This window comes from Lonchura striata, chromosome 30 (genome assembly GCF_050655825.1).
Source record: "Lonchura striata isolate lonStrDom1 chromosome 30, ASM5065582v1, whole genome shotgun sequence".
In the NCBI taxonomy this organism is placed as follows: domain Eukaryota; kingdom Metazoa; phylum Chordata; class Aves; order Passeriformes; family Estrildidae; genus Lonchura; species Lonchura striata.
In genome coordinates this window covers 8,387,162-8,413,529 of record NC_140732.1, presented here as the reverse complement: position 1 = coordinate 8,413,529, position 26,368 = coordinate 8,387,162, and the positions used below count along the sequence as shown (strand labels likewise).

At 54.6% G+C, this 26,368-nt stretch overlaps 1 protein-coding gene across 5 annotated transcripts; it reads left to right on the top strand.

Annotated features, from left to right (window-relative positions):
- The first annotated feature begins 134 nt into the window (after positions 1–134).
- SLC44A2 (solute carrier family 44 member 2 (CTL2 blood group)) lies at positions 135–26,176 on the top strand. Of its 5 annotated transcripts, none has more exons than XM_085563359.1 (22): positions 135–279; positions 6,918–6,966; positions 9,125–9,198; positions 9,325–9,409; positions 9,504–9,588; positions 10,446–10,562; positions 10,645–10,705; positions 10,834–10,957; positions 12,999–13,082; positions 14,930–15,042; positions 17,665–17,796; positions 18,602–18,701; positions 19,414–19,506; positions 19,835–19,919; positions 20,013–20,275; positions 20,357–20,451; positions 20,825–20,928; positions 21,255–21,328; positions 21,406–21,476; positions 21,622–21,710; positions 22,037–22,121; positions 22,537–26,176. In XM_085563359.1, exons 1-22 carry the CDS (start codon positions 237–239, stop codon positions 22,656–22,658), a joined length of 2,148 nt encoding a protein of 715 aa, XP_085419485.1. In that variant the 5' UTR covers positions 135–236; the 3' UTR covers positions 22,659–26,176. The 5 variants fall into 5 exon arrangements, with proteins under 5 accessions (XP_085419485.1, XP_085419487.1, XP_085419489.1 ...); XM_085563361.1 differs by having other exon boundaries at positions 161–279; positions 23,698–26,176; XM_085563362.1 differs by lacking the exon at positions 135–279 and adding an exon at positions 3,660–3,752 and having other exon boundaries at positions 23,698–26,176.
- The last annotated feature ends 192 nt before the right edge of the window (positions 26,177–26,368 follow it).

The following is a 26,368-nucleotide window of genomic DNA, read 5'->3' as shown; positions in this document are numbered from 1 at the left end:
CCCCAATTTCCCTCGGGCACCTTCAAATTCCCGCACCCCCCCCCCCCCCCCGCATCCTCCGGTCCCACCGGAGCCCCGGGAGGGGCGGGACGGGCCCGGGCCCGGCCCCGGGGGCGGATCGGTGCTGAGGGCCGGGCCCGGAGCCGCCCCGCCCGCAGGCACAGCCCGGGGATACCGGGGACACCGGGGATACCGGGGGGGCTCCGGTGCTACCGGAGGAGCCGCCCAGAGCCGCCATGGACCGGCCCGCGGGCAGGAGGGACCCGGACGGCGATTACGGTACCGAGCATCCGCCCCGCGCCCCGCCCGGGGGTCCCCCCGAACCCCCGGCTTCGGGACCCCCGGCTTCGGGACCCCCATTTTGGGGAATCCCCGTTTTGGGGACCCCCGTTTTGGGGACCCCCCCCCCTTTGAGACCCCCACCTTGGGGACCCCCGTTTTGGGGACCCCCATTTTGGTGACCCCATTTTGGGGACCCCCGCCTTTGGGGACCCCCGTTTTGGGGACCCCTCGTTTTGGAGACCCCCGCGTTTGGAGAACCCGTTTTGGTGACCCCCATTTCGTGACCCCCATTTCGTGTCCCCCATTTCAGGACCCCCATTTCGTGACCCCCATTTCAGGACCCCCATTTCGGGACCCCCATTTTGTGACCCCCATTTCGTGTCCCCCATTTCGGGACCCCCATTTCGTGTCCCCCATTTCAGGACCCCCATTTCGTGTCCCCCATTTCGTGACCCCCAATTCGTGACCCCCATTTTGTGACCCCCATTTCGTGTCCCCCATTTCGTGACCCCCAATTCGTGACCCCCATTTCAGGACCCCCATTTCAGGACCCCCATTTCGTGTCCCCCATTTCGTGACCCCCATTTCGTGACCCCCATTTCGTGACCCCCATTTCGTGACCCCCATTTTGGTGACCCCCATTTTGTGACCCCCATTTTGGTGACCCCCATTTCAGGACCCCCATTTCGTGACCCCCATTTCGAGACCCCCATTTCGTGTCCCCCATTTTGTGACCCCCATTTCGTGTCCCCCATTTCGTGACCCCCATTTCAGGACCCCCATTTCATGACCCCCATTTTGGTGACCCCCATTTCATGACCCCCATTTCAGGACCCCCATTTGGAGACCCCATTTTGTGACCCCCATTTCATGACCCCCATTTCGGGACCCCCATTTCGTGTCCCCCATTTCGTGACCCCCATTTCGTGACCCCCATTTCAGGACCCCCATTTCATGACCCCCATTTCGTGACCCCCATTTTGGTGACCCCCATTTCGTGTCCCCCATTTCAGGACCCCCATTTCGTGTCCCCCATTTCGTGACCCCCATTTCGGGACCCCCATTTCGTGACCCCCATTTCGTGTCCCCCATTTCAGGACCCCCATTTCGTGACCCCCATTTCGTGACCCCCATTTCAGGACCCCCATTTCGTGACCCCCATTTCGTGACCCCCATTTCGGGACCCCCATTTCAGGACCCCCATTTTGTGACCCCCATTTCGTGTCCCCCATTTTGTGACCCCCATTTTGTGACCCCCATTTTGGTGACCCCCATTTCGTGTCCCCCATTTCAGGACCCCCATTTCAGGACCCCCATTTCGTGACCCCCATTTCGTGACCCCCATTTCGGGACCCCCATTTTGTGACCCCCATTTCGGGACCCCCATTTCGGGACCCCCATTTCGTGACCCCCATTTCGGGACCCCCATTTTGTGACCCCCATTTCGTGTCCCCCATTTCAGGACCCCCATTTTGGTGACCCCCATTTCGTGACCCCCATTTCGTGTCCCCCATTTCGGGTCCCCCATTTCAGGACCCCCATTTCGGGACCCCCGGCGGTGTCCCCGGTGCCCGCTCCGGTACCGGAGGGAGGGAGGAGACCCGGGAGGCAGCCCCGGGCCCCTCCCCGGGGGCACCGGAGCCCCCCGAGCGGCGGGACCCCCCGTTTCCCCCGGGCCGCTCTTTGTTCCCGGTGCTGACATCACCGGCGGCCGCTCCCGGTGATTTATTTACCCCACGAGAACCGGGGCGGGGCTGGAACCGGCGTCACGGCGGCGGGGAGCCGGCCCCGCCCGCCGCCCTTTTCCCGGCACCGACCGGACACTCCCCGCCCGGTACCGGCCTCCGGACCGGGTCTGGCGGGGCCGGACCGCGCCCCGGAGCTTCCCGGTACCGGGACCGGAGCTCCTCGGTTCGTCCCGGTGTCTGAATCCCCCGGTAACCCCGGGACCGGAGCTCCTCGGTTTGTCCCGGTGCCAGAATTCCCCGGTAACCCCGGGACCGGAGCTTCCCGGTACCGGGACCGGAGTTCCTCGCTTTGCCCCGGTGCCTGAATTCCCCGGTAACCCCGGTACCGGAGCTCCTCGGTTTGTCCCGGTGTCTGAAATCCCCGGTGAGCCCGGGACCGGAGCTCCTCTGTTTGCTCCCGTGTCTGAATCCCCCGGTAACCCCGGAGCTTCCCGGTACCGGGACCGGAGCTCCTCGCTTTGCCCCGGTGCCAGAATTCCCCGGTAACCCTGGAGATTCCCGGTACCGGAGCTCCTGTGTTTGCTCCCGTGTCTGAATCCCCCGGTGAGCCCGGGACCGGAGCTCCTCGCTTTGCCCCGGTGCCAGAATTCCCCGGTAACCCCGGAGATTCCCGGTACCGGAGCTCCTCTGTTTGCTCCCGTGTCTGAATCCCCTGGTAACCACGGTGCTTCCCGGTACCGGTACCGGAGCTCCTCGCTTTGCCCCGGTGCCTGAATCTCCCGGTAACCCCGGGACCGGAGCTCCTCGTTTTGCCCCGGTGCCTGAATTCCCGGTAACTCCGGTACCGGAGCTCCTCGCTTTGCCCCGGTGTGTGAATTCCCGGTAACCCCGGTACCGGAGTTCCTCGTTTTGCCCCGGTGTGTGAATTCCCGGTAACCCCGGTACCGGAGCTCCTCGCTTTGCCCCGGTGTGTGAATTCCCGGTAACCCCGGTACCGGAGCTCCTCGGTTTGTCCCGGTGTCTGAAATCCCCGGTGAGCCCGGGATCGGAGCTCCTCTGTTTGCTCCCGTGTCTGAATCCCCCGGTAACCCCGGTGCTTCCCGGTACCGGTACCGGAGCTCCTCGCTTTGTCCCGGTGCCTGAATCCCCCGGTAACCCCGGTGCTTCCCGGTACCGGGACCGGAGCTCCTCGCTTTGTCCCGGTGCCAGAATTCCCCGGTAACCCCGGAGATTCCCGGTACCGGAGCTCCTCTGTTTGCTCCCGTGTCTGAATCCCCCGGTATCCCCGGGACCGGAGCTTCCCGGTACCGGAGCTCCTCGTTTGCCCCAGTGTGTGAATTCCCGGTAACCCCGGGACCGGAGCTCCTCGTTTGCCCCGGTGCCTGAATTCCCGGTAACCCCGGTACCGGAGCTCCTCGTTTGCCCCGGTGCCTGAATTCCCGGTAACCCCGGTACCGGAGCTCCTCGTTTGCCCCGGTGCCTGAATTCCCGGTAACCCCGGTACCGGAGCTCCTCGCTTTGCCCCGCTGTGTGAATTCCCGGTAACCCCGGTACCGGAGCTCTCCCCGCTGCCCCCCGGTGCCGGTGCCCGTTCCTCCGCGCTCTCCCCGGTGCACCGGGGCTCCGCCGCTCCCGGGGCGGGGCTTGGCTCCCGTTCGTGCCCCGGAGGGCGGATTTTGGGGCGGGGTCGCCTGAGCCCTGCCCAGCCCGGTGCGAACGGGAACGGGAACGGGAACGGGTCCGGGATGGGGGGACACGGGGACAACTACTACGGCAAACACGGTAACGGCGGCGGGGGCGGCGGATTTTGGGGGGGTCGGAACGGCGACCGGAGCTCGGGGGAATTTTTGGGGGGGTCGGGGGGCTCCGTTCGGGGCTCCCGGTGGGTCCGGGGGTTTTTTGGGGGGTTACCGGCGGTTTTGGGGCGTTCCTACGGGCGGGCGGCGGGAGGAGAGAAACGGAAAGGCGGAAAAACGAACCGAAACCGGGCGGAAAACCGGGAGATAAAAAGCGAAAGTAAAATCGGCCGCGCCCCCCCCGCGGTTTTTTGGGGGGCCCGATGTTGGTTTTTTGGGGTGTTTTTTGGGGGATTTTGGGGTGAAGCTCCCCGGTAACCGCAGGACCGGCCCGGCAGCCGCGGCCGGGATAAAAACCGGCTCCGGCGGTTCCGCGGCGTCACCGGGAGCGGCGGCCCCGGGGCTGGCCCGGGATCGGTTCCGGGGGTTCGGGGGGTTCGGAGAGGGGAGAGCGGCCCCCCGGAAAACGGAGCCCCCCCAAAAATATCCCAAAGGAAACGGGGCCCCAAAAATATCCCAAAGTAAATGAGACCCGAAAAATATCCCGAAGGAAACGAACCCCCAAAAATATCCCAAAGGAAACAAACCCCAAAAATATCCCGAAGAAAACGAACCCCCAAAAATATCCCAAAGGAAACGGGGCCCCAAAAATATCCCAAATTAAATGAGACCCCAAAAATATCCCAAAGGAAACGAACCCTCAAAAATATCCCAAAGGAAATGGGGCCCCAAAAATATCCCAAAGGAAACAAACCCCAAAAATATCCCGAAGGTAACGAACCCTCAAAAATATCCCGAAGAAAATGAACCCCCAAAAATATCCCAAAGGAAACGGGGCCCCAAAAATATCCCAAAGTAAATGAGACCCCAAAAATATCCCAAAGGAAACGGGGCCCCAAAAATATCCCAAATTAAACGAGCCCCAAAAATATCCCAAAGGAAACGAGACCCCCAAAAATATCCCAAAGGAAACGGGGCCCCAAAAATATCCCAAATTAAATGAGACCCCAAAAATATCCCAAAGGAAACGAGACCCCAAAAATATCCCGAAGGAAATGAACCCCCAAAAATATCCCAAAGCAAACGAGCCCCCAAAAATATCCCAAAGTAAACGAACCCCAAAAATATCCCAAAGAAAACGAACCCCAAAAATATCCCAAAGAAAATGAACCCCCAAAAATATCCCAAAACAAAGGAGACCCCAAAAATATCCCGAAGGAAACGAGACCCCAAAAATATCCCAAAGAAAACAAACCCCAAAAATATCCCGAAGGTAACGAACCCTCAAAAATATCCCGAAGAAAATGAACCCCCCCAAAAATACCCCAAAGGAAACGAACCCCCAAAAATATCCCAAAGAAAATGAGACCCCAAAATATCCCAAAACAAACGATCCCCCCCAAAAATATCCCCGGCATTTGGGGTGTTTCCCTGGGATTTGGGGTGTTTCCCTGGGATTTGGGGTGTTTCCCCGGGATTTGGGGTGTTTCCCTGGGATTTGGGGTGTTCACTGGGATTTGGGGTTTTTCCCTGGGATTTGGGGTTTTCCCCTGGGATTTGGGGTGTTTCCCTTGGATTTGGGGTGTTTCCGTGGGATTTGGGGCATTTACATTGGATTTGGGGTTGGATTTGGGGTGTTTCCCTGGGATTTGGGGTGTTTCCATGGGATTTGGGTTTTCCCCTGGGATTTGGGGTGTTTCCCCGGGATTTGGGGTTTTTCCCTTGGATTTGGGGTGTTTCCGTGGGATTTGGGGCATTTACATTGGATTTGGGGTTGGATTTGGGGTGCTTCCATGGGATTTGGGGTATTTCTGTGGGATTTGGGGTTTTTCCGCGGGATTTGGGGTGTTTCCGTGGGATTTGGGTTTTTTCCATGGGATTTGGGGTTTTTCCGTGGGATTTGGGGTGTTTCCCTGGGATTTGGGGTGTTTCCATGGGATTTGGGGCTTTTAGATTGGATTGGGGGTTGGATTTGGGGTTTTTCCCTGGGATATGGGGTGTTTCCATGGGATTTGGGGTGTTTCCCTGGGATTTGGGGTGTTCCCTGGGATTTGGGGTGTTTCCCTGGGATTTGGGGTGTTTCCCTGGGATTTGGTGTTTTTCTGTGGCATTTGTGATTGGATTTGGGGTGTTTCTGGTGGGATATGGGGTGTTTCCATGGGATTTGGGGTGTTTCCCTGGGATTTGGGGTGTTCCCTGGGATTTGGGGTGTTCCCTGGGATTTGGGGTGTTTCCCTGGGATTTGGGGTGTTCCCTGGGATTTGGGGTGTTTCCCTGGGATTTGGGGTTTTTCTGTGGCATTTGTGATTGGATTTGGGGTGTTTCCCTTGGATTTGGGGTGTTTCCATGGGATTTGGGTTTTTTCCATTGGATTTGGGGTTGGGTTTGGGGTTTTTTCTGTGGGATTTGGGCTTGGATTCGGGGTTTTTCCCTGGGATTTGGGTTGTTTCTATGGGATTTGGGTTTTTTTCAGTGGGATTTGGGGTGTTTCCATTGGATTTGGGGTGTTTCCCTGGGATTTGGGGTGTTTTCCTGGGATTCGGGGTTTTTCCCTGGGATTTGGGGTGCTTACCTGGGATTTGGGGTTTTTCCATTGGATTTGGCGTTTTTCTGTGGGGTTTGGGGTGTTTCTGCGGGAGGAGGAGGATGAAGAGGAGGAGGATGAGGAGGAGGATGAGGAAGATGAGGATGAGGATGAAGAGGAGGAGGAGGAGGATGAGGACGAGGAGGAGGAGGATGAAGAGGAGGACGAGGAGGAGGAGGATGAGGATGACGGGGAGGATGAAGAGGAGGATGAGGATGTGGATGAGGAGGACGAGGAGGAGGACGAGGATGAGGATGAGGAGGAGGATGAGGAAGATGAGGACGAGGATGAAGAGGAGGAGGAGGATGAGGATGAGGATGAGGAGGATGAGGATGAAGAGGAGGATGAGGAAGATGAGGATGAGGAAGATGAGGATGAGGATGAAGAGGAGGATGAGGAAGATGAGGATGAGGATGTGGATGAGGATGAGGATGAGGATGAGGATGAGGATGAGGATGAGGATGAAGAGGAGGACGAGGAAGATGAGGAAGATGAGGATGAGGAGGATGAGCAGAGCCTTCCTCCCGCCGCTGACTTCCCCACAGCCGCTCCTCTTCCTCCCCGCAGGAACGCCGCAGAAATACGACCCCACCTTCAAAGGGCCCATCTACGACAGGTGGGCAGAGCCCCCGTCCCCCCAATCCGGGGGCACCCCAAATCCGGGGGCACCCCAAATCCGGGGGCACCCCAAATCAGGGAATCCCCCAAATCCGGGGTCACCCCAAATCCGGGGGCACCCCAAATCCGGGGTCACCCCAAATCAGGGAATCCCCCAAATCCGGGGTCACCCCAAATCCGGGGGCACCCCAAATCAGGGAATCCCCCCAATCCGGGGGCACCCCAAATCCGGGGTCACCCCAAATCCGGGTCCCCAAATCCGGGGTCACCCCAAATCAGGGTCCCCCCAGTCCGGGGGCACCCAAATCCGGGGTCACCCCAAATCCGGGGTCACCCCAAATCCGGGTCCCCAAATCCGGGGTCACCCCAAATCAGGGAATCCCCCAAATCCAGGGTCACCCCAAATCCGGGGTCACCCCAAATCAGGGAATCCCCCAAATCCAGGGTCACCCCAAATCCGGGGTCACCCCAAATCAGGGAATCCCCCAAATCCAGGGTCACCCCAAATCCGGGGTCACCCCAAATCCGGGAATCCCCCAAATCCGGGTCCCCAAATCCGGGGTCACCCCAAATCAGGGAATCCCCCAAATCCGGGTCGCCAAATTTGGGGATCCCCCAAATCCAGGTCCCCAAATCCAGGGTCCCCAGGTCCTGGTTCCCCAAATTGAGGGTCTCCACATCCGGGGTCCTCCCCAAATTGAGGGTCTCCACATCCTGGGTTCCCCAAATCAAATTCCCCAAACCGAGGGTCCCCAAACCGAGGGTCCCAAATCCAGGTTCCCCAAACCAAGGGTCCCCAAATCAAATTCCCCAAACCGAGGGTCCCAAACCGAGGGTCCCCAAATCAAATTCCCCAAACCGAGGGTCCCAAATCCAGGGTCCCCAAATCCAGGATCCCCAAATTAGGGTCCCCAAATCCTGGGTCCCAAACCGAGGGTCCCCAAACCAAGGGTCCCCAAATCCAGGATCCCCAAATCAAATTCCCCAAACCGAGGGTCCCAAATCCAGGTTCCCCAAACCGAGGGTCCCCAAATCCTGGGTCCCAAACCGAGGGTCCCAAAACGAGGGTCCCAAACCAAGGGTCCCCAAACCGAGGGTCCCCAAATCAAATTCCCCAAACCGAGGGTCCCCAACCGAGGGTCCCCAACCGAGGGTCCCAAATCCAGGGTCCCCAAATCCAGGTTCCCCAAATCCAGGATCCCCAAATCAGATTCCCCAAACCGAGGGTCCCCAAACCGAGGGTCCCCAAATCCAGGGTCCCCAAATCCAGGTTCCCCAAACCGAGGGTCCCCAAATCCAGGATCCCCAAATCAGATTCCCCAAACCGAGGGTCCCCAAATCCAGGTTCCCCAAATCCAGGATCCCCAAATCAGATTCCCCAAATCAAATTCCCCAAACCGAGGGTCCCCAACCGAGGGTCCCCAAATCCAGGATCCCCAAATCAGATTCCCCAAACCGAGGGTCCCCAAATCCAGGATCCCCAAATCCAGGATCCCCAAATCAGATTCCCCAAATCAAATTCCCCAAACCGAGGGTCCCCAACCGAGGGTCCCCAAATCCAGGATCTCCAGATTAGGGTCCCCAAATCGAGGGTCCCAAACTGAGGGTCCCCAACCGAGGGTCCCCAACCAAGGGTCCCTAAATCCAGGTTCCCCAAATCCAGGATCCCCAAATCAGATTCCCCAAACCGAGGGTCCCCAAACCGAGGGTCCCCAAATCAAATTCCCCAAACCGAGGGTCCCCAAACTGAGGATCCCCAAATCCAGGTTCCCCAAACCGAGGGTCCCAAATCCAGGTTCCCCAAATCCAGGATCCCCAAATCAGATTCCCCAAACCGAGGGTCCCCAAACCGAGGGTCCCCAAATCCAGGTTCCCCAAACCAAGGGTCCCAAACCGAGGGTCCCCAACTGAGGGTCCCCAAACCGAGGGTCCCAAACCGAGGGTCCCCAAATCAAATTCCCCAAACCGAGGGTCCCCAAACTGAGGATCCCCAAATCCAGGTTCCCCAAACCGAGGGTCCCCAAACCGAGGGTCCCCAACCAAGGGTCCCAAACCGAGGGTCCCCAACCAAGGGTCCCCAACTGAGGGTCCCCAACCGAAGGTCCCCAAATCCTGGGTCCCCAACCGAGGGTCCCCCCTTGCTGTCCCCGCCGCAGGGGCTGCACCGACGTCGTCTGCTGCGTCCTGCTGCTGGTGGCCATCGTGGCCTACGTGGTGGTCGGCGTCGTGGGTAGGTCCTGGGGGTCTCCGGAGGGGTCTGGGGGCTGCAGAGGTTGGGGTGGGGGTGGGTGGGTGGGGGGGTTGGGGTGGGTGGGGGGTGGTCTTGACCCCGGCCTCACCCTCCTGCGCCCCCCAGCCTGGACCCACGGAGACCCCCGCAAGGTGATCCACCCCACGGACAGCCGCGGGCAGTTCTGCGGGCAGCAGGGGACCCCCAACGAGTGAGAGCCGGACCCCTCCCCAAAAAATGAAAAAAATAAAATTATTCCTCGCGGTTTTCCCCCAAAAACCGGGCGGTTTCGGTTCGTTTCGCAGGAACAAACCGTTCCTTTTTTACTTCGACATCGTCAAGTGCGCCAGCCCGATGGTGCTGCTGGAGTTCCAGTGCCCCACCACGCAGGTACGGCCCAGCGGCGTTCCCAAAATTCCCCAAATTCCCCAAAATTCCACAGAATTCCCCACGGAATTCGGGTCCGCAGCCCTCCCGGATTGTGGTGTTCCCCAAATTCTCCAAATTCCCCACGAAATTTCCCATGGAATTCGGGCCTGCAGCCCACCCAAACCACGGCGAATTCCCCACGGAATTCGGGTCTGCAGCCCCCCAGGACTGTGGTGTTCCCAAAATTCCCCACGGAATTCCCCACGGAATTCGGGTCTGCCGCGGCGTTCCCCAAATTCCCCACGGAATTCCCCACAGAATTCAGGCCTGCAACTCCCCAGGACTGTGGCATTCCCCAAATCCCCCACAGAATTCCCCACGGAATTCGGGTCTGCCATGGCATTCCCCAAATTCCCCACGGAATCCCCACGGAATCCCCCACGGAATCCCCACGGAATTCCCCACGGAATCCCCACGGAATCCCCACGGAATCCCCCACGGAATTCCCCACGGAATTCGGGTCTGCCATGGCGTTCCCCAAATTCCCCACGGAATCCCCCATGGAATCCCCCACGGAATCCCCGTGGAATCCCCACGGAATCCCCCACGGAATCCCCACGGAATCCGCACGGAATCCCCCACGGAATCCCCACGGAATCCCCACGGAATTCCCCACGGAATCCCCCATGGAATCCCCACGGAATCCCCACGGAATCCCCCATGGAATCCCCCACGGAATTCCCCATGGAATTCGAGTCTGCAGCCCCCCAGGACTGTGGTGTTCCCCAAATTTCCCATGGAATTCCCCACGGAATCCCCACGGAATCCCCACGGAATTCCCCACGGAATCCCCACGGCCGTGCCCCCTTCCCGCGCAGATCTGCGTCAGCAGATGTCCCGACCGGTTCCTGACCTACCTGACGGCCTCGGGGAGCGCCGCCTCGCTGGGATATTTCCAAAACTTCTGCACCCCCGACTCCAAGAACTCCAAGAAGGTCGGTCGCGCCCGTCGGCATTCCCGGAATCCCGAAAATTCCCGCCCGGAGCGCTGACGTTGTCCTCATTGTCCCCACCCAGGCTCCCCTGGAAGTGCTGAGGGACAAGGAGTGTCCGGCCATGCTCATTCCCAGCACCCCGCGTACGTCCGGGATTAACGAGCTCGTTAACGATCCGTCGGGATTTGGGGGTTTTTGGGGGGTCCTGCCGGGGGGAGTTTGGGAATTTGGGATTTTCCCAGCTGAGCCGTGCCCACTCGTGTCCCACCAGTGGCACGGAGATGCTTCCCAGCCATCCAGGCCAAGCAGGGCGTGATCATGGTGGGCAACGAGACCACCTACGACGACGGGCGCGGGCGCCGCAGGAACGTCACCGAGCTGCTGGAGGGAGCCAGGTGAGAGTTCCTGGGTGGTGGCCCTCGTTAGGAGCCGCTTCGTTAGCGTTCTTCACCTTTTGGAGCTGCTGGAGGGAGCCAGGTGAGAGGTCCTGGGTGGTGGTCCTCGTTAGGAGCTGCTTCGTTAGCGTTCTTCACCTTTTGGAGCTGCTGGAATTGGCCAAGTGAGTCCCTGGGCTGGTGGCCCTCGTTAGGAGCCGCTTCGTTAGCGTTCCTCCACCTTTTGGAGCTGCTGGAGGGAGCCAGGTGAGAGTTCCTGGGTGGTGGGCCTCGTTAGGAGCCGCTTCGTTAGCGTTCTTCACCTTTTGGAGCTGCTGGAGGGAGCCAGGTGAGTCCTGGGCTGGTGGCCCTCGTTAGGAGCCGCTTCGTTAGCGTTCTTCACCTTTTGGAGCTGCTGGAGGGAGCCAGGTGAGAGTTCCTGGGTGGTGGCCCTCGTTAGGAGCCGCTTCGTTAGCGTTCTTCACCTTTTGGAGCTGCTGGAGGGAGCCAGGTGAGAGTTCCTGGGTGGTGGCCCTCGTTAGGAGCCGCTTCGTTAGCGTTCTTCACCTTTTGGAGCTGCTGGAGGGAGCCAGGTGAGAGTTCCTGGGCTGGTGGCCCTCGTTAGGAGCCGCTTCGTTAGCGTTCCTCCACCTTTTGGAGCTGCTGGAAGGACTAATGAGTCCCTGGGCTGGTGGCCCTCGTTAGGAGCCGCTTCGTTAGCGTTCCTTCACCTTTTTGACCTGCTGGAAGGACCAGTGAGTCCTCTATGCTGGTGGCCCTCGTTAGGAGCCGCTTCGTTAGCGTTCTTCACCTTTTGGAGCTGCTGGAATTGGCCAAGTGAGTCCCTGGGCTGGTGGCCCTCGTTAGGAGCCGCTTCGTTAGCGTTCCTCCACCTTTTTGACCTGATGGAATTGGCCAGGTGAGTCCCTGGGCTGGTGGCCCTCGTTAGGAGCCGCTTCGTTAGCGTTCTTCACCTTTTGGAGCTGCTGGAGGGAGCCAGGTGAGTCCCTGGGCTGGTGGCCCTCGTTAGGAGCCGCTTCGTTAGCGTTCCTCCACCTTTTGGAGCTGCTGGAAGGACTAATGAGTCCCTGGGCTGGTGGCCCTCGTTAGGAGCTGCTTCGTTAGCGTTCCTCCACCTTTTGGAGCTGCTGGAAGGATTAGTGAGTCCCTGGGCTGGTGGCCCTCGTTAGGAGCCGCTTCGTTAGCGTTCCTTCACCTTTTGGAGCTGCTGGCAGCACTAATGATTCCCTGGGCTGGTGGCCCTCGTTAGGAGCCGCTTCGTTAGCGTTCCTCCACCTTTTGTAGCTGCTGGAATTGGCCAAGTGAGTCCCTGGGCTGGTGGCCCTCGTTAGGAGCCGCTTCGTTAGCGTTCCTCCACCTTTTGGAGCTGCTGGAATTGGCCAAGTGAGTCCCTGGGCTGGTGGCCCTCGTTAGGAGCCGCTTCGTTAGCGTTCCTCCACCTTTTGGAGCTGCTGGAATTGGCCAAGTGAGTCCCTGGGCTGGTGGCCCTCGTTAGGAGCCGCTTCGTTAGCGTTCCTCCACCTTTTGGAGCTGCTGGAATTGGCCAAGTGAGTCCCTGGGCTGGTGGCCCTCGTTAGGAGCCGCTTCGTTAGCGTTCCTCCACCTTTTGGAGCTGCTGGAGGGACTAATGAGTCCCTGGGCTGGTGGCCCTCGTTAGGAGCCGCTTCGTTAGCGTTCCTCCACCTTTTGGAGCTGCTGGAGGGACTAATGAGTCCCTGGGCTGGTGGCCCTCGTTAGGAGCCGCTTCGTTAGCGTTCCTCACCTTTTGGAGCTGCTGGAAGGACTAATGAGTCCCTGGGCTGGTGGCCCTCGTTAGGAGCCACTTCGTTAGCGTTCCTCCACCTTTTTGACCTGATGGAAGGACCAGTGAGTCCTCTATGCTGGTGGCCTCGTTAGGAGCCGCTTCGTTAGCGTTCCTCCACCTTTTTGACCTGATGGAAGGATTAGTGAGTCCCTGGGCTGTAATTTGCTGTAATTGTTGATTTTTTGGGGCGTTTTCTTGCCTTTTCGGGGCTCGGTGGCGCTGCGCGTTTCCCTGCAGGAACGCCAACGTGGTGCTGGAGGCGCGGCAGTTGGCCATGAAGATCTTCGAGGACTACACGGTGTCCTGGTACTGGATCATCATGTGAGCAAAACTCAGGGGGGGGAAAAAGAATCCGAAAATGTCCCAAAATCCCCCAAAACCTTGTCCGAAAATTCTCCAAAACCTCGTCCGAAAATTCCCCAAAACCTCCGCGCAAAATGTCCCAAAATTCCCCAAAACCTCGTCCGAAAATTCCCCAAAACCTCCCCGCAAAATGTCCCAAAATCCCCCAAAACCTCGTCTGAAAATTCCCCAAAACCTCGTCCGAAAATTCTCCAAAACCTCCACCCAAAATGTCCCAAAATGCCCCAAAACCTCATCCAAAAAGCCCCCAAAACCTCGTCTGAAAATCCCCCAAAACCTCCCCCCAAAATATCCCAAAATCCCCCAAAACCTCGTCCGAAAATTCCCCAAAACCTCCCCCCAAAATGTACCAAAAATCCCCCCAAATTTCCCCCAAAATCCCCCAAAACCTCCCCCCAAAATGTCCCAAAACCTCCCCCAAAATGTACCAAAATCCCCCAAAATCCCCCAAAACCTCCCCCCAAAATGTCCCAAAACCTCCCCCAAAATGTACCAAAATTCCCCAAAATCTCTCAAAATCCCCCAAAACCTCCCCCAAAATGTACCAAAATCCCCCAAATTCTCTCAAAATCCCCCAAAACATCCCAAAATCCCCCAAAACCCCCCGAAGCATCCCAAAACGAACCCAAATCCCCCCAAAATCCCCCAAAATCCCCCCAAACCTTCCTCCAAACCCCCGAAAAAATCCCCCAAACATCCCAAAATTCCCCAAAATGTCCCCAAACCTCCCAAAATCCCCCAAAACCTCCCCCAAAAATCCCCCAAAACGTCCCAAAAATCCCCCAAAACATCCCAAAAATCCCCCCAAATGTCTCAAAATCCCCCAAAACCTCCTCCCAAAACATCTCCAAATCCCCCAAAAATCCCCAAAAAAATCCCCAAATCCACCAAAACATCCAAAAAGTCCCCAAAATCCCCCAAAATTCCCAATTCTCGCCGCCCCCTCCGTTCCCACCGAGCGGATCGCGGGCGGCGCCGTCCCCGCCGTGGCTTCCCCGAATTTTGGGGGATTTTTGGGGGATTTTTGGGGATTTTCGGGGGATTTTCAGGGGATTTTTGGGGGATTTTTGTAGGATTTTCGGCGGATTTTCGGGGGATTTTCTGGGGATTTTTTTTGGATTTTCGGGGGATTTTCGGGGGATTTTTGGGGGGATTTTCAGGGGATTTTCAGGGGATTTTTTTTGGATTTTCGGGGGATTTTTGGGGGATTTTCGGGGGATTTTTGTAGGATTTTCAGTGGATTTTCGGGGGATTTTTGTGGGATTTTTGTAGGATTTTTGGGGGATTTTTGGGGGGATTTTTGGGGGATTTTTGTAGGATTTTTGGGGGATTTTCGGGGGATTTTTGTAGGATTTTCAGTGGATTTTCGGGGGATTTTTGTGGGATTTTTGTAGGATTTTTGGGGGATTTTTGGGGGGATTTTTGGGGGATTTTTGTAGGATTTTTGGGGGATTTTCGGGGGATTTTTGTAGGATTTTCGGGGGATTTTTGGGGGGATTTTTGTGGGATTTTTGTAGGATTTTCAGGGGATTTTTGGGGGATTTTTGGGGGGATTTTTAGGGGATTTTTGTAGGATTTTTGGGGAATTTTCGGGGGATTTTTGTAGGATTTTTGGGGGATTTTTGGGGGGATTTTTGTGGGATTTTTGTAGGATTTTCAGGGGATTTTCGGGGGATTTTTGTAGGATTTTCGGCGGATTTTCGGGGGATTTTTGGGGGATTTTTTTGGGATTTGTTGGGGTATTTTTTCGGGATTTTTGGGGGATTTTTGGGGGCGAGGAAGACGTTCCTGCCTTCCTCCCGCAGAGGTCTCGTCATGGCCATGGTGGCCAGCCTCATCTTCATCGTCCTGCTGCGTTTCCTGGCCGGGCTCATGGTGTGGGTGATGATCGTGATGGTGATCCTGGTCTTGGCATACGGTGAGCCTGGAACCTCTCCATGGAATTTTTTAATCCCCACTTTCTCCTTTCCTGCCTTTCCATGGAATTTTTTAATCCCCACGTTCTCCTTTCCTTCCTTTCCATGGAATTTTTTAATCCCCACGTTCTCCTTTCCTTCCTTTCCATGGAATTTTTTAATCCCCATGTTCTCCTTTCCTTCCTTTCCATGGAATTTTTTAATCCCCATGTTCTCCTTTCCTTCCTCTCCATGGATTTTTTTTATCCCCACGTTCTCCTTTCCTGCCTTTCCATGGAATTTTTTAATCCCCACGTTCTCCTTTCCTTCCTTTCCATGGAATTTTTTAATCCTCACATTCTCCTTTCCTAAATCTCCATGGAATTTTTTAATCCCCCCGTTCTCCTTTCCTGCCTTTCCATGGAATTTTTTTAATCCCCACGTTCTCCTTTCCTAAATCTCCATGGAATTTTTTAATCCCCATGTTCTCCTTTCCTTCCTCTCCATGGAATTTTTTAATCCCCACAGTCTCCTTTCCTTCCTCTCCATGGAATTTTTTAATCCCCATGTTCTCCTTTCCTTCCTTTCCATGAATTTTTTAATCCCCACAGTCTCCTTTCCTTCCTTTCCATGAATTTTTTAATCCCCACAGTCTCCTTTCCTTCCTCTCCATGGAATTTTTTAATCCCCATGTTCTCCTTTCCTTCCTCTCCATGGATTTTTTTAATCCCCACGTTCTCCTTTCCTTCCTTTCCATGGAATTTTTTTAATCCCCACAGTCTCCTTTCCTTCCTTTCCATGGAATTTTTTTAATCCCCCCGTTCTCCTTTCCTGCCTTTCCATGGAATTTTTTAATCCCCATGTTCTCCTTTCCTTCCTTTCCATGAATTTTTGAATCCCCACGTTCTCCTTTCCTTCCTTTCCATGGAATTTTTTAATCCTCACATTCTCCTTTCCTTCCTCTCCATGGATTTTTTTTATCCCCACATTCTCCTTTCCTTCCTCTCCATGGAATTTTTGAATCCCCACATTCTCCTTTCCTTCCTCTCCATGGATTTTTTTTATCCCCACGTTCTCCTTTCCTTCCTTTCCATGGAATTTTTTAATCCTCACATTCTCCTTTCCTAAATCTCCATGGAATTTTTTAATCCTCACATTCTCCTTTCCTAAATCTCCATGGAATTTTTTAATCCCCACAGTCTCCTTTCCTTCCTCTCCATGGAATTTTTTAATCCCCCCGTTCTCCTTCCCTGCCTTTCCATGGAATTTTTTAATCCTCACGTTCTCCTTTCCTTCCTTTCCATGGAATTTTTTAATCCTCACGTTCTCCTTTCCTAAATCTCCATGGAATTTTTTAATCCTCACATTCTCCTTTCCTTCCTCTCCATGGAATTTTTTAATCCTCACATTCTCCTTTCCTTCCTTTCCATGGAATTTTTTAATCCCCACATTCTCCTTTCCTTCCATTCCATGGATTTTTTTTATCCCCCCATTCTCCTTCCTTTCCATGGAATTTTTTTTTATCCCTTCATTCTCCTTTCCTTCCTCTCCATGGAACTTTTTAATCCCCACATTCTCCTTTCCTTCCTTTCCATGGAATTTTTTAATCCCCACATTCTCCTTTCCTTCCTTTCCATGGAATATTTTAATCCCCACATTCTCCTTCCTCTCTATGGATTTTTTTTTATCCCCACGTTCTCCTTTCCTTCCTCTCCCTGGATTTTTTTTACCCCCACGTTCTCCTTTCCTTCCTCTCCATGGAATTTTTTAATCCCCACGTTCTCCTTTCCTAAATCTCCATGGAATTTTTTAATCCCCATGTTCTCCTTTCCTTCCTTTCCATGAATTTTTGAATCCCCACATTCTCCTTTCCTTCCTCTCCATGGATTTTTTTAATCCCCACATTCTCCTTTCCTTCCTCTCCATGGAATTTTTTAATCCTCACGTTCTCCTTTCCTTCCATTCCATGGATTTTTTTTATCCCCACGTTCTCCTTTCCTACCTTTCCAAAAAGAGAATTTTCCACTTCTTTTCCATAGGAATCTTCCACTGTTACATGGAATACGCCAAGTTGAACGCCCGGTGTCCGGCTCTGCTTTTCCTGTACAAAAAAAGAGAATTTTTCACTTTTTTTCCATAGGAATCTTCCATTATTACATGGAATATGCCAAGTTGAACTCCCGGCGTCCGGCTCTGCTTTTCCTGTACAAAAAAAGAGAATTTTCCACTTTTTTTCCATAGGAATCTTCCATTTTCACATGGAATATGCCAAGTTGAACGCCCGGCGTCTGGCTCTGCTTTTCCTGTACAAAAAAAGAGAATTTTCTGATTTTTTCCATAGGAATCTTCCATTGTTACATGGAATACGCCAAGTTGAACGCCCGGTGTCCGGCTCTGCTTTTCCTGTACAAAAAAAGAGAATTTTCCACTTTTTTTCCATAGGAATCTTCCACTGTTACATGGAATACGCCAAGTTGAACTCCCAGTGTCCTGCTCTGCTTTTCCCATGCCAAAAAAAGAGAATTTTCTGATTTTTTCCCCCAGGAATCTTCCATTTTCACATGGAATACGCCAAGTTGAACGCCTGGCGTCCGGCTCTGCTTTTCCTGTACAAAAAAAGAGAATTTTCCACTTTTTTTCCCCAGGAATCTTCCACTGTTACATGGAATACGCCAAGCTGAAAGGGGAAGCGGGCTCGGATGTGTCCCTGACGGATTTGGGCTTCCAGACCGACCTCCGTGTCTACCTCCACCTGCGGCAGACGTGGCTGGCGTTCCGTAAGCGCCCGGAATTGGGGTGGGAGCCGGGATGGGGCACGGGAAATGGGGGTGGCAGTGGATTTTTGGGGTGAGAGTGAAATTCCGATTTATTCAAAATGCACGGCTCCAGGTTTTATACAGAGCTCCGCGAGGACCAAATCCGTTGGTTCTGAAATGAAAACAACCCAAATTATTGGTGCAAAGTGCTCGATGCACAGAACAATGTGAACAACAGAGAGATAAATAATTATTTACGTTCTTCTCCAGCTTTTTCCCAAGCTTTTTACCTGGAAATTCTCTTTATTTGATTAAATCCGAGTCGCACACGGGGGAGTGCAGGACGATCCCATGAGGAGATTTCGTTGCCATGGGGGATTCCGTGGGGAAGTTGTTTTCACTTCAGAACCAGAGATAAATAATTATTTACATTCTTCTCCAACTTTTTTACCTGGCTGGAAATTCTCTTTATTTGATTAAATCCAAGTTGCACACGGGGGAGTGTGGGATGTTCCTGGGAGGAGATTTGGGTGCCGTGGGGGATTCCGTGGGGAAGTTGTTTTCACTTCAGAACCAGAGATAAATAATTATTTACATTCTTCTCCAACTTTTTTACCTGGCTGGAAATTCTCTTTATTTGATTAAATCCAAGTTGCACACGGGGGAGTGTGGGATGTTCCTGGGAGGAGATTTGGGTGCCGTGGGGGATTCCGTGGGGAAGTTGTTTTCACTCCAGGACCAAATCCTTTGTTTCTGAAGTGAAAACAACCCAAATTGTTGGTGCAAAGTGCTCCTCACCCTGCCCGGGGTTCTCTTCCCCTGCCAGTGATCATCCTGAGCGTGCTGGAGCTGGTGATCGTCCTGCTGCTCGTGTTCCTGCGCAAGAGGATCCTCATCGCCATCGCGCTCATCAAGGAGGCCAGCAGGTCTGGCCACCGGCGCCCATCGTGCCAGGGTTTAATTGGGTTTTTAATTGGGTTTAAATGGGGTTTAACTGGGTTTAAATGGGGTTTAAATGGGTTTTTAACCGGCGTTTAATTGGGTTTTTCACCGGGGTTTAATTTGGTTTATAACTGGGGTTTAGCCGTGTTTAAATGGGGTTTAACTGGGTTTTTAACCGGGGTTTAATTGGGTTTTTAATTGGGTTTAAATGGGGTTTAGATAGGGTTTAATTCGGTTTTTAAGTGGGGTTTAACTGGGTTTTTAACTGGGTTTAAATGGGGTCTAGCCGGGGAGTAACTGGGTTTTTAACTGGGGTTTAATTGGGTTTCTAACTGGGGTTTAACCAGGTTTTTAATCGTGGTTTAAGCGGGGTTTAAGCGGGGTTTAACTGGGGTTTTAACTGGGGTTTAATTGGGTTTTTAACTGGGGTTTAACTGGGTGTTTAACCAGGGTTTAACTGGGTTTAACTGGGTTTTTAACCGGGGTTTAACTGGGTTTTTAACTGGGTTTTTAACCAGGATTTAACCGGGGTTTAACTGGGTTTTTAACCGGGGTTTAATCGGGGTTTAACCGGGGTTTAACCAGGGTTTAACTGGGTGTTTAACCAGGGTTTAACTGGGTTTAACTGGGTTTTTAACCGGGTTTAACTGGGTTTTTAACCGGGTTTTTAACCGGGGTTTAACCATCTCCTGGCAGGGCCATCGGTCACGTCATGTCGTCGCTGCTGTTCCCCTTGTGCACCTTCTTCTTGCTGTGCCTCTGCATCGCCTACTGGGCCAGCACCGCCGTGTATCCTCTCCTCTTCCTCCTCCTCCTCTTCCTCTTCCTCCTCCTCTTCCTCTTCCTCCTCCTCTTCCTCCTCCTCTTCCTCTTCCTCCTCCTCTTCCTCCTCCTCTCGCTGTTCCCAGCGTCTCCCCGGGCACGGAGCAGGATCTGCTTGCGGATCCGCCTCGAATCTCTTGAGGTTTAACCCAAAACCACCCCTGGGCTGGAAGAGCAGCAGCGGGAGCTTGGGGAGAGCGAAGCGGAGCCTGGATTTGGGTTTAGGGACGAAACGTTGGGTCCCGTTTCCGAAGGCGGGTTTGGAAAACGGCGTTTCCTTAACGGCGGCCCGCAGCTTCCTGTCCACCTCCAACGAGGCCGTTTACAAAGTGTTCAACGAGTCCGCGTGCCCGTTCTCCGGGCAGACCTGCAAACCCGAGGTGAGGAACCTCGGGGGGAACTCGGAACCCATCAGAGATGAGACCACGGGGCACCGTTCTGGCTTGACCGCCTGTGTCCCGTGTCCTCTGCAGACCTTCAACGCCAGCAACGTCACCAAGCTGTGCCCCGACGCCCAGTGCCTCTTCGCCTTCTACGGCGGCGAGACCGCCTACCACAAGTACCTCGTCGTGCTCCAGTTCTTCAACGTCTTCATGTTCTTCTGGCTCGCCAACTTCGTCATCGCGCTGGGCCAGGTGACGCTGGCGGGCGCCTTCGCCTCCTACTACTGGGCCTTCAAGAAGCCCGACGACATGCCGGCCTTCCCGCTCTTCTCCGCCTTCGGCCGCGCGCTCCGGTGCGTCCGTGCCCGCCGGGGTGGGGCCGGGAGCTCTGGGGGTTTGTGTTTTTGTGACCGGGGTGGTTTGTCCATCCTTAGGTACCACACCGGCTCGCTGGCCTTCGGCTCGCTGGTCCTGGCCGTCGTCCAGGTCGTCAGGGTCACCCTGGAGTACCTGGACCACCGGCTGAAAGGTGCCGGGGGGCGGTGGGATGGGGATGGGGGAGATGAGCGGGGTCGGTCGGTGGTGGAGGGGGTGGAATGGGATGAGCTGCACGGTCTCCTTCCGACCCAAACCGTTCCGTGATGGTGGGAAGCGTTTTCCCGAGGTAGGAACCGCGGCCGACCCGCCCCGGCGTGCCGGGGAGTTCCGCGCCGCGCGACGGGAGACGTCAACGGCGAGCGGGGCCGTGGGTCTGGGCCCCACCTTGGGATGCCCGAGGGGGTTGAGAGCAGGGCTTGGGTGGGGGAGTTGTGGCAAAAAGTCTCACCAGGGATCTCAAAGCGGATCCTGGAAGATCCGACCCCTCTGGCTTTGGTGCCGACCCCTCTCCCTGCGCCCTCCAGCTGCCGAGAACAAGTTTGCCAAATTCCTCCTGAGCTGCCTCAAGTGCTGCTTCTGGTGCCTGGAAAAATTCATCAAGTTCCTCAACAGGAACGCCTACATCATGGTGAGAGTCGCCCAAAACCAACGCCCTCGAAGGTCTGGGGCTGCCCAGAGATTTCCCCCTGGAATTGTGTCTCCGGGAGCACGGAGCTCTGCGGTGTTTTTCGGCCTTTTGGGTGGAAAACCTTGACCACAGCCACGTTCTGTTGGTTTTTGGGAGGACCTTCTGCGGGTGGGGGTATCCAGCTCTGGGTCTCGGCGATGCCTGAGCCGGCAGCGGATGAGAAAACCCTTCCAGGGTGGGATTTTGCACCCACCCGTGGGTGGTGGACTCGGTGCAGCCCCGTTTTTCTTCTCCTCCGCCCAATTTTTTCAATTTTTCCGCCGCAGATCGCCATCTACGGCACCAACTTCTGCACCTCGGCCCGGAACGCGTTCTTCCTGCTGATGAGGAACATCATCAGGTGAGATCCTGGGGGAACCACCCCAGACCTTGGCTGCTGCTGTCAGAACTCGGGGCTCATCCCCCTCTTGTCTCCAGGGTGGCCGTGTTAGATAAAGTCACGGATTTCCTCTTCTTCCTCGGCAAGCTCCTCATCGTGGGAAGCGTGGGTAAGTGCCAGATCCTGGAAGTTTCTCCTCGGGGCATCCAGCTGCCGTTGCTGGTCGTGTTCAAGCCACCCCTCCCATGAAACTGCTCCTTTCCACCCCCCCGTTTTCCATCTTGCCCACCCTCATCCATCCCTTCCTCTCCCAGGAATCCTCGCCTTCTTCTTCTTCACCCACCGGATAAAGCTGGTCCAGGACACGGCGCCGCCGCTGAATTATTACTGGGTCCCGATTCTGGTGAGGCTGCCCTTTTCTCTTTTTTTTGGGGTGACTTCAGAAGGGAGAGGACAGCGACGCCCGGCGCCTCAAGGCTCTCCTTTGTTGGAGGTGTTTTCCCAGTTGCCCATGCAACGAGCCTTTTGTTGGTCGCCGTTGGGGCCCGCTTTTGGCCTCCATCCAGCGGTGGCCTGAAGGCCTTTTTGTCCCCAGCTCGGGCTGCTCCGAACAGTCCTGCCCTGTTCGCTTCTCCTCCTTCCTCTGGGGAATGTGGGGATTCAGCTCTTTCCTCCTCCTCCTCCTCCTCCTGCTCCGGCCGCGGCGTCAGCGTGCGGTTTCTCTTCCAGACGGTGATCGTGGGCTCCTACCTCATCGCCCACGGCTTCTTCAGCGTGTACGGCATGTGCGTGGACACCCTCTTCCTTTGCTTCTGTGAGTGGCAGCAGAAACCTCCTCTCCCCTCAGCCTCGCCCCCAGAACGGCCGGTTTGGGGGGTTCGCTCCCAATCCCAGGGTCCCTCCGTGTGGTTTTTCTCCTGCTTTTTCCTTTCCTGATTTCCTCACCTGCCTTCTCACCTGCTCCAGCAGAGACCCCCCTGCCCCAGCCCGTCACGGGCTCCTGCATCTCTCCCTCTGTTTTGGTGCTTTGGGCTCGGTGGAATTAACTACAACTAACCTCGATTTCCCCTTTTTTTTTCCTCCCTGTTTCCCTTCTTTCCCACCTTTCCCGTGTCCTCCGGTCACGCCTTCTCCATCCTCCACCTCCGCCCTGCCTCTCTCCCTGCTTCCTCCACCGCTTTTCGCTCTTCCCCCTTCACCGCCGCTTCCTCCTGGGGCTGGAAAAAAAGGTGAAGATCTGGAGAGAAACGATGGATCTCCGGAGAGGCCTTACTACATGTCCCCCGAGCTCAGCGAGATCCTCCTGAAGGGCCACCTAGAACCTTCCAAAAGTGCCGATAGCCAAGGCTAGGGCGGAGGCCGCGGGACCCTCCCGGCCCCCCTCGACCCTGCTGGTGTCCCCTGGAAGTCCTTCGAGGGTGGCGGGTGCCGACCCTCAGTGCCCGACGGTGTCCGATCTACCTCCCTGCCCAAAAATCCGTGGTCCCACCTCCGGAGAACCCGCCCCGGGGGCTCGGCGAGGAGCGCGCGGTGCCCGGAGATGGTCGCCGTGGGTTGTTTTTTTTTTTGAGGCCGAGATCTTCGTGGCGTGGCTGGCACGAGGGGTCCCACCTGGAGGGGCAGGGCTTTGTGGGTTCCACCACCCCGAACTGGTTTCTGGGTGTTTCCTCTGGGTTCTGCTTCAGCCAAGAGCAGTCCGACTTTCTTTGCCTTTTCCTTGCCGTTTCCTCACCCTTTTTCTCCCCCCCTGTTTCTATGCAAACCACAAAATTTTGGATTCTGGGCGAGGTTGCAGAGCTTTGACTTCACACCCGCTGCTTTAGCCCGGCTTGTCCCTTTCCCAGGTCGGGATTTCTCCTCCAGACGGCCCAAAAATGATCAAATTTTCAAAAAAAAAACCTCTTGTGGCTCGGCTTCAGCCACAGCTCCCAGCCAGACTCTCCCAGGACGAAGCCCTGGTGTTGATGCTCTCGTTTCCATCCCAGAAGGATCCAAATCCCTCTCAAAACACCCCCTGGGCGTTGCAGGCCCAGAGCTTTGTGGCTTTGTTTGGTTTTGGGATTTTCCAACCTCGGCTGGGATTTTCCAACCTCAATCCTCGTTGGAATGAGGGGAATCTGCATTGGCTCCAGAGCTGTTGGGAAGAGCTGAGGGTTCCCTCCTGCCCTTGGCTCTGTTCAACTTAACCCCAATGAGAAACAAAACGCCCAAATTTCCTTTTTCTTCTCAATCCTCGCGGGCCCATTCATAGATTTGCTGTGTCAAGAGAGAGAAAAATCCCATTTTTCTCCTTCCTCGACGAGCCCGGGGGCTTTGTTTAACCTTGGGAACCTCCATCCCACCAACCCCACATCCGCCCCCGCCGTGGCGCCGGGGATTTCTCTTTGCAGTGGAAGACCTGGAGCGCAACGACGGCTCGGCGGAAAAGCCTTACTTCATGTCCCAGAACCTGAGGAAGCTGCTCAAGAAGACCAACAAAGGCCAGCCCGACGCGTAGCGCCGCGTCCCGGGCGCGCCCGTCCCGCGTGGAATTCTCCACGCGCCTCGGACCGCCCCTGGCGGCGCGGGTGGATGGGTGAAAATGCAGATTTTTTTTTTTTTTGGACGATTCTCGGCCTCAAATCCTTGCGCTGGTAACGACGACGAGCTCGGCGCCGCTAACGAGCCGCTCCTGGGGCGAAAAATCCCAATTCCTGAGCGGCTCCAGAGTGAGTTGAATTGTGTTTGATCCCGTTTTGGTCCCGGGCACAGCTTTCCTCGGGGATCCGAGCGGATTTGGGCGCGGGAAGGAGTCGGGAATGTTCCGGCAGCTCCTGGCGGGGCGTTTTCCTTGTGGCTCCCCTAAATGTGGAATTGTTGTGCATTCCCTGCCCCGGAGAGCTGGCATCACTTCCCATCCCTCGCTGCCCTTTGTCGACACCTGAGAGCCCTGGTTTGCGCCTTAATTAATTAATTTTTTTAATGATAAGCTAATTTTTGCTTTTGTAGCCACTCCTGAGGGGTGAAGGTGGAGGGGAACGAGGGGGTGTGAGCAGAATTTGGCTCTGTCCAGCTCTTGCATCTCTCGAGGACCTGCAGCTTCCACAGATTCCCCCCCAAAACGCGCGCCTGGTTCCCCAAATTCATCAATTTTGGGCAAAGCCCTTCCTCAGTTTCCCAAATAATTTGCTCGCATCAGGGGATTTGGGACATCCCACCCCAGGACATGGGGAAGGGGCTTGGATGGATCTGGGGGGGGATTTTGGTTTAATTCCAGGTGATTTTAGCAAAGCCAACGCCGGCCACCAGGCAGGAGGGGGGAAAAAGGGATTTTTTTGGTGTGGAAAAGCGGTCAATTAACTCTAAAATGTAATTAACTCAAGCCTAAAATGTAACAGAATTAACCCTCAGACCCGCTGCAGCCACAGCACCAACAATTGTGGTTTTTTTGTGGGGCCTCATTTGTTAAAAAAATATTTTAAAAATGCTCTGAGGCTTTGGGGGACAATTCCCAGCTCCCACAGGCTGGGGAGGGGTTCCCACGAGGGAATCCCTTTGGCTTTTTTTTAATCCCAATTCCAATTTAGGTTTTGTATCGCCCAGGGAACATTTTTGTGGCATTATCCAATATTTTGGTGGGGGCTTTGGTATATTTTGCTTTTCCAGGGTGTTTTTGGTTGCGGTTATTTGGAGTTTTCCTGTGAATTTCTGGGGGCACGTTTTAATTTCTGCGACACCGCCAGGCAGAGCTTCCCTAGCTGGAATCAAACGCTCTGATTCCTCTAGTTTTTCTTTTTAAAACTCCCTAAATGTTCCCTTTTTCCCCCACCTCGTTTTTCATCTGGGCAGTGGAGGAGCGCAAGGGAAAATTGAAGCCAAAAAAAAGAATAATTGAAGGAAAAAGGTAAAACTAGAAAGGTGAAGAGAAAGACAGAAAAACGAAGGGAAAGGTAAAAACAAAGCTGAAAAATTAAAGCTCGACGGAAAAGATCAAATTAATCTAAAAAGAGGCAAACCCTCCTTGTTTGGGATAAGTGGGAATAATTCAGGGAATAATCACCAGACCTTGTTCCACTTACAGCCATTCCAGCACCTCCAGCACATGTCCCGCAGCTCCTGATGCTCCTTCTGGATAATTCAGGTTTTTTTCCCCTCCCTGTGCAGGTTTCAGGGTGGATCTGGTTTTATTTCTGCTCAGGATGTTCTCCTCAATTTTCAGCCGTTTCCCTCCTAAATCCTGACCCTTTGGGTGTGGGAACCCTGTGGGAAGCAGCTGAAGATTGGCAGGAATTTGGTTTATTTGCTCAAAAAGGCGAAGAGCAGCGGGAATTTGGAAGGCTGGAAGGAGGGGTGGTGAAGGAGAGAAGAAATTTGGGAAAATTAATTTGGGAAAATTTGGGGAAGCCGGGCTGGCTCGGCTGCCTCCCCAGCAGCACTTGATTTGAGGAGAATTCAGGATTTTTATCGCCAATAAACCCAAGTGGCTTTTTAGAGGCGGTGGGGAGCAGTGAGGGGAAATATTCTTGTAAATTAGGGTGTTTTTTTTTGGAAAACTCAGAGCCAGGGCAGCTGTCTGGGGGAATTTGGTGTCCGGAAAAGCTTCACTCCAAGACTGGGTTCCTTCTTCCAGGATAAAACTCTATATTTGAGGCATTAAATAATGGAATTTAGGAATAACAACGCTTTTTTCCCCCCCTGTCTAAAAATGCGCCTTGTGTCCCTACCAAGAAAAGAACCCCAAATCCTAAAAAAAAATTAATTGTTAAACCCGCAGGGGTGATGTTTTACAGGAAAATGCTCATTTTTCGTGTGTTTTTTGAAGCATTTAAAGGTGCTGTGACACTCCGGAGTCTCTGCGCTGTTCTGACAATAAAAAAGTGCCTGTTTGGACCTCGTTCTGTTGTGTGGCATCACATTCCGCCACTTTTCACCCCAAAATAACAATTTCAGCATTTATTCAGCTGATTTTGAAGTTGGGCAGGGGGGTGTCACTGATTTTGGGGAGTTTTGGCTGGATCTGAGTTAATTTTCCAACAATCCCTGGGGATTGTTGGAAAATCTCCGAGAGGGGATTTTAAAAAG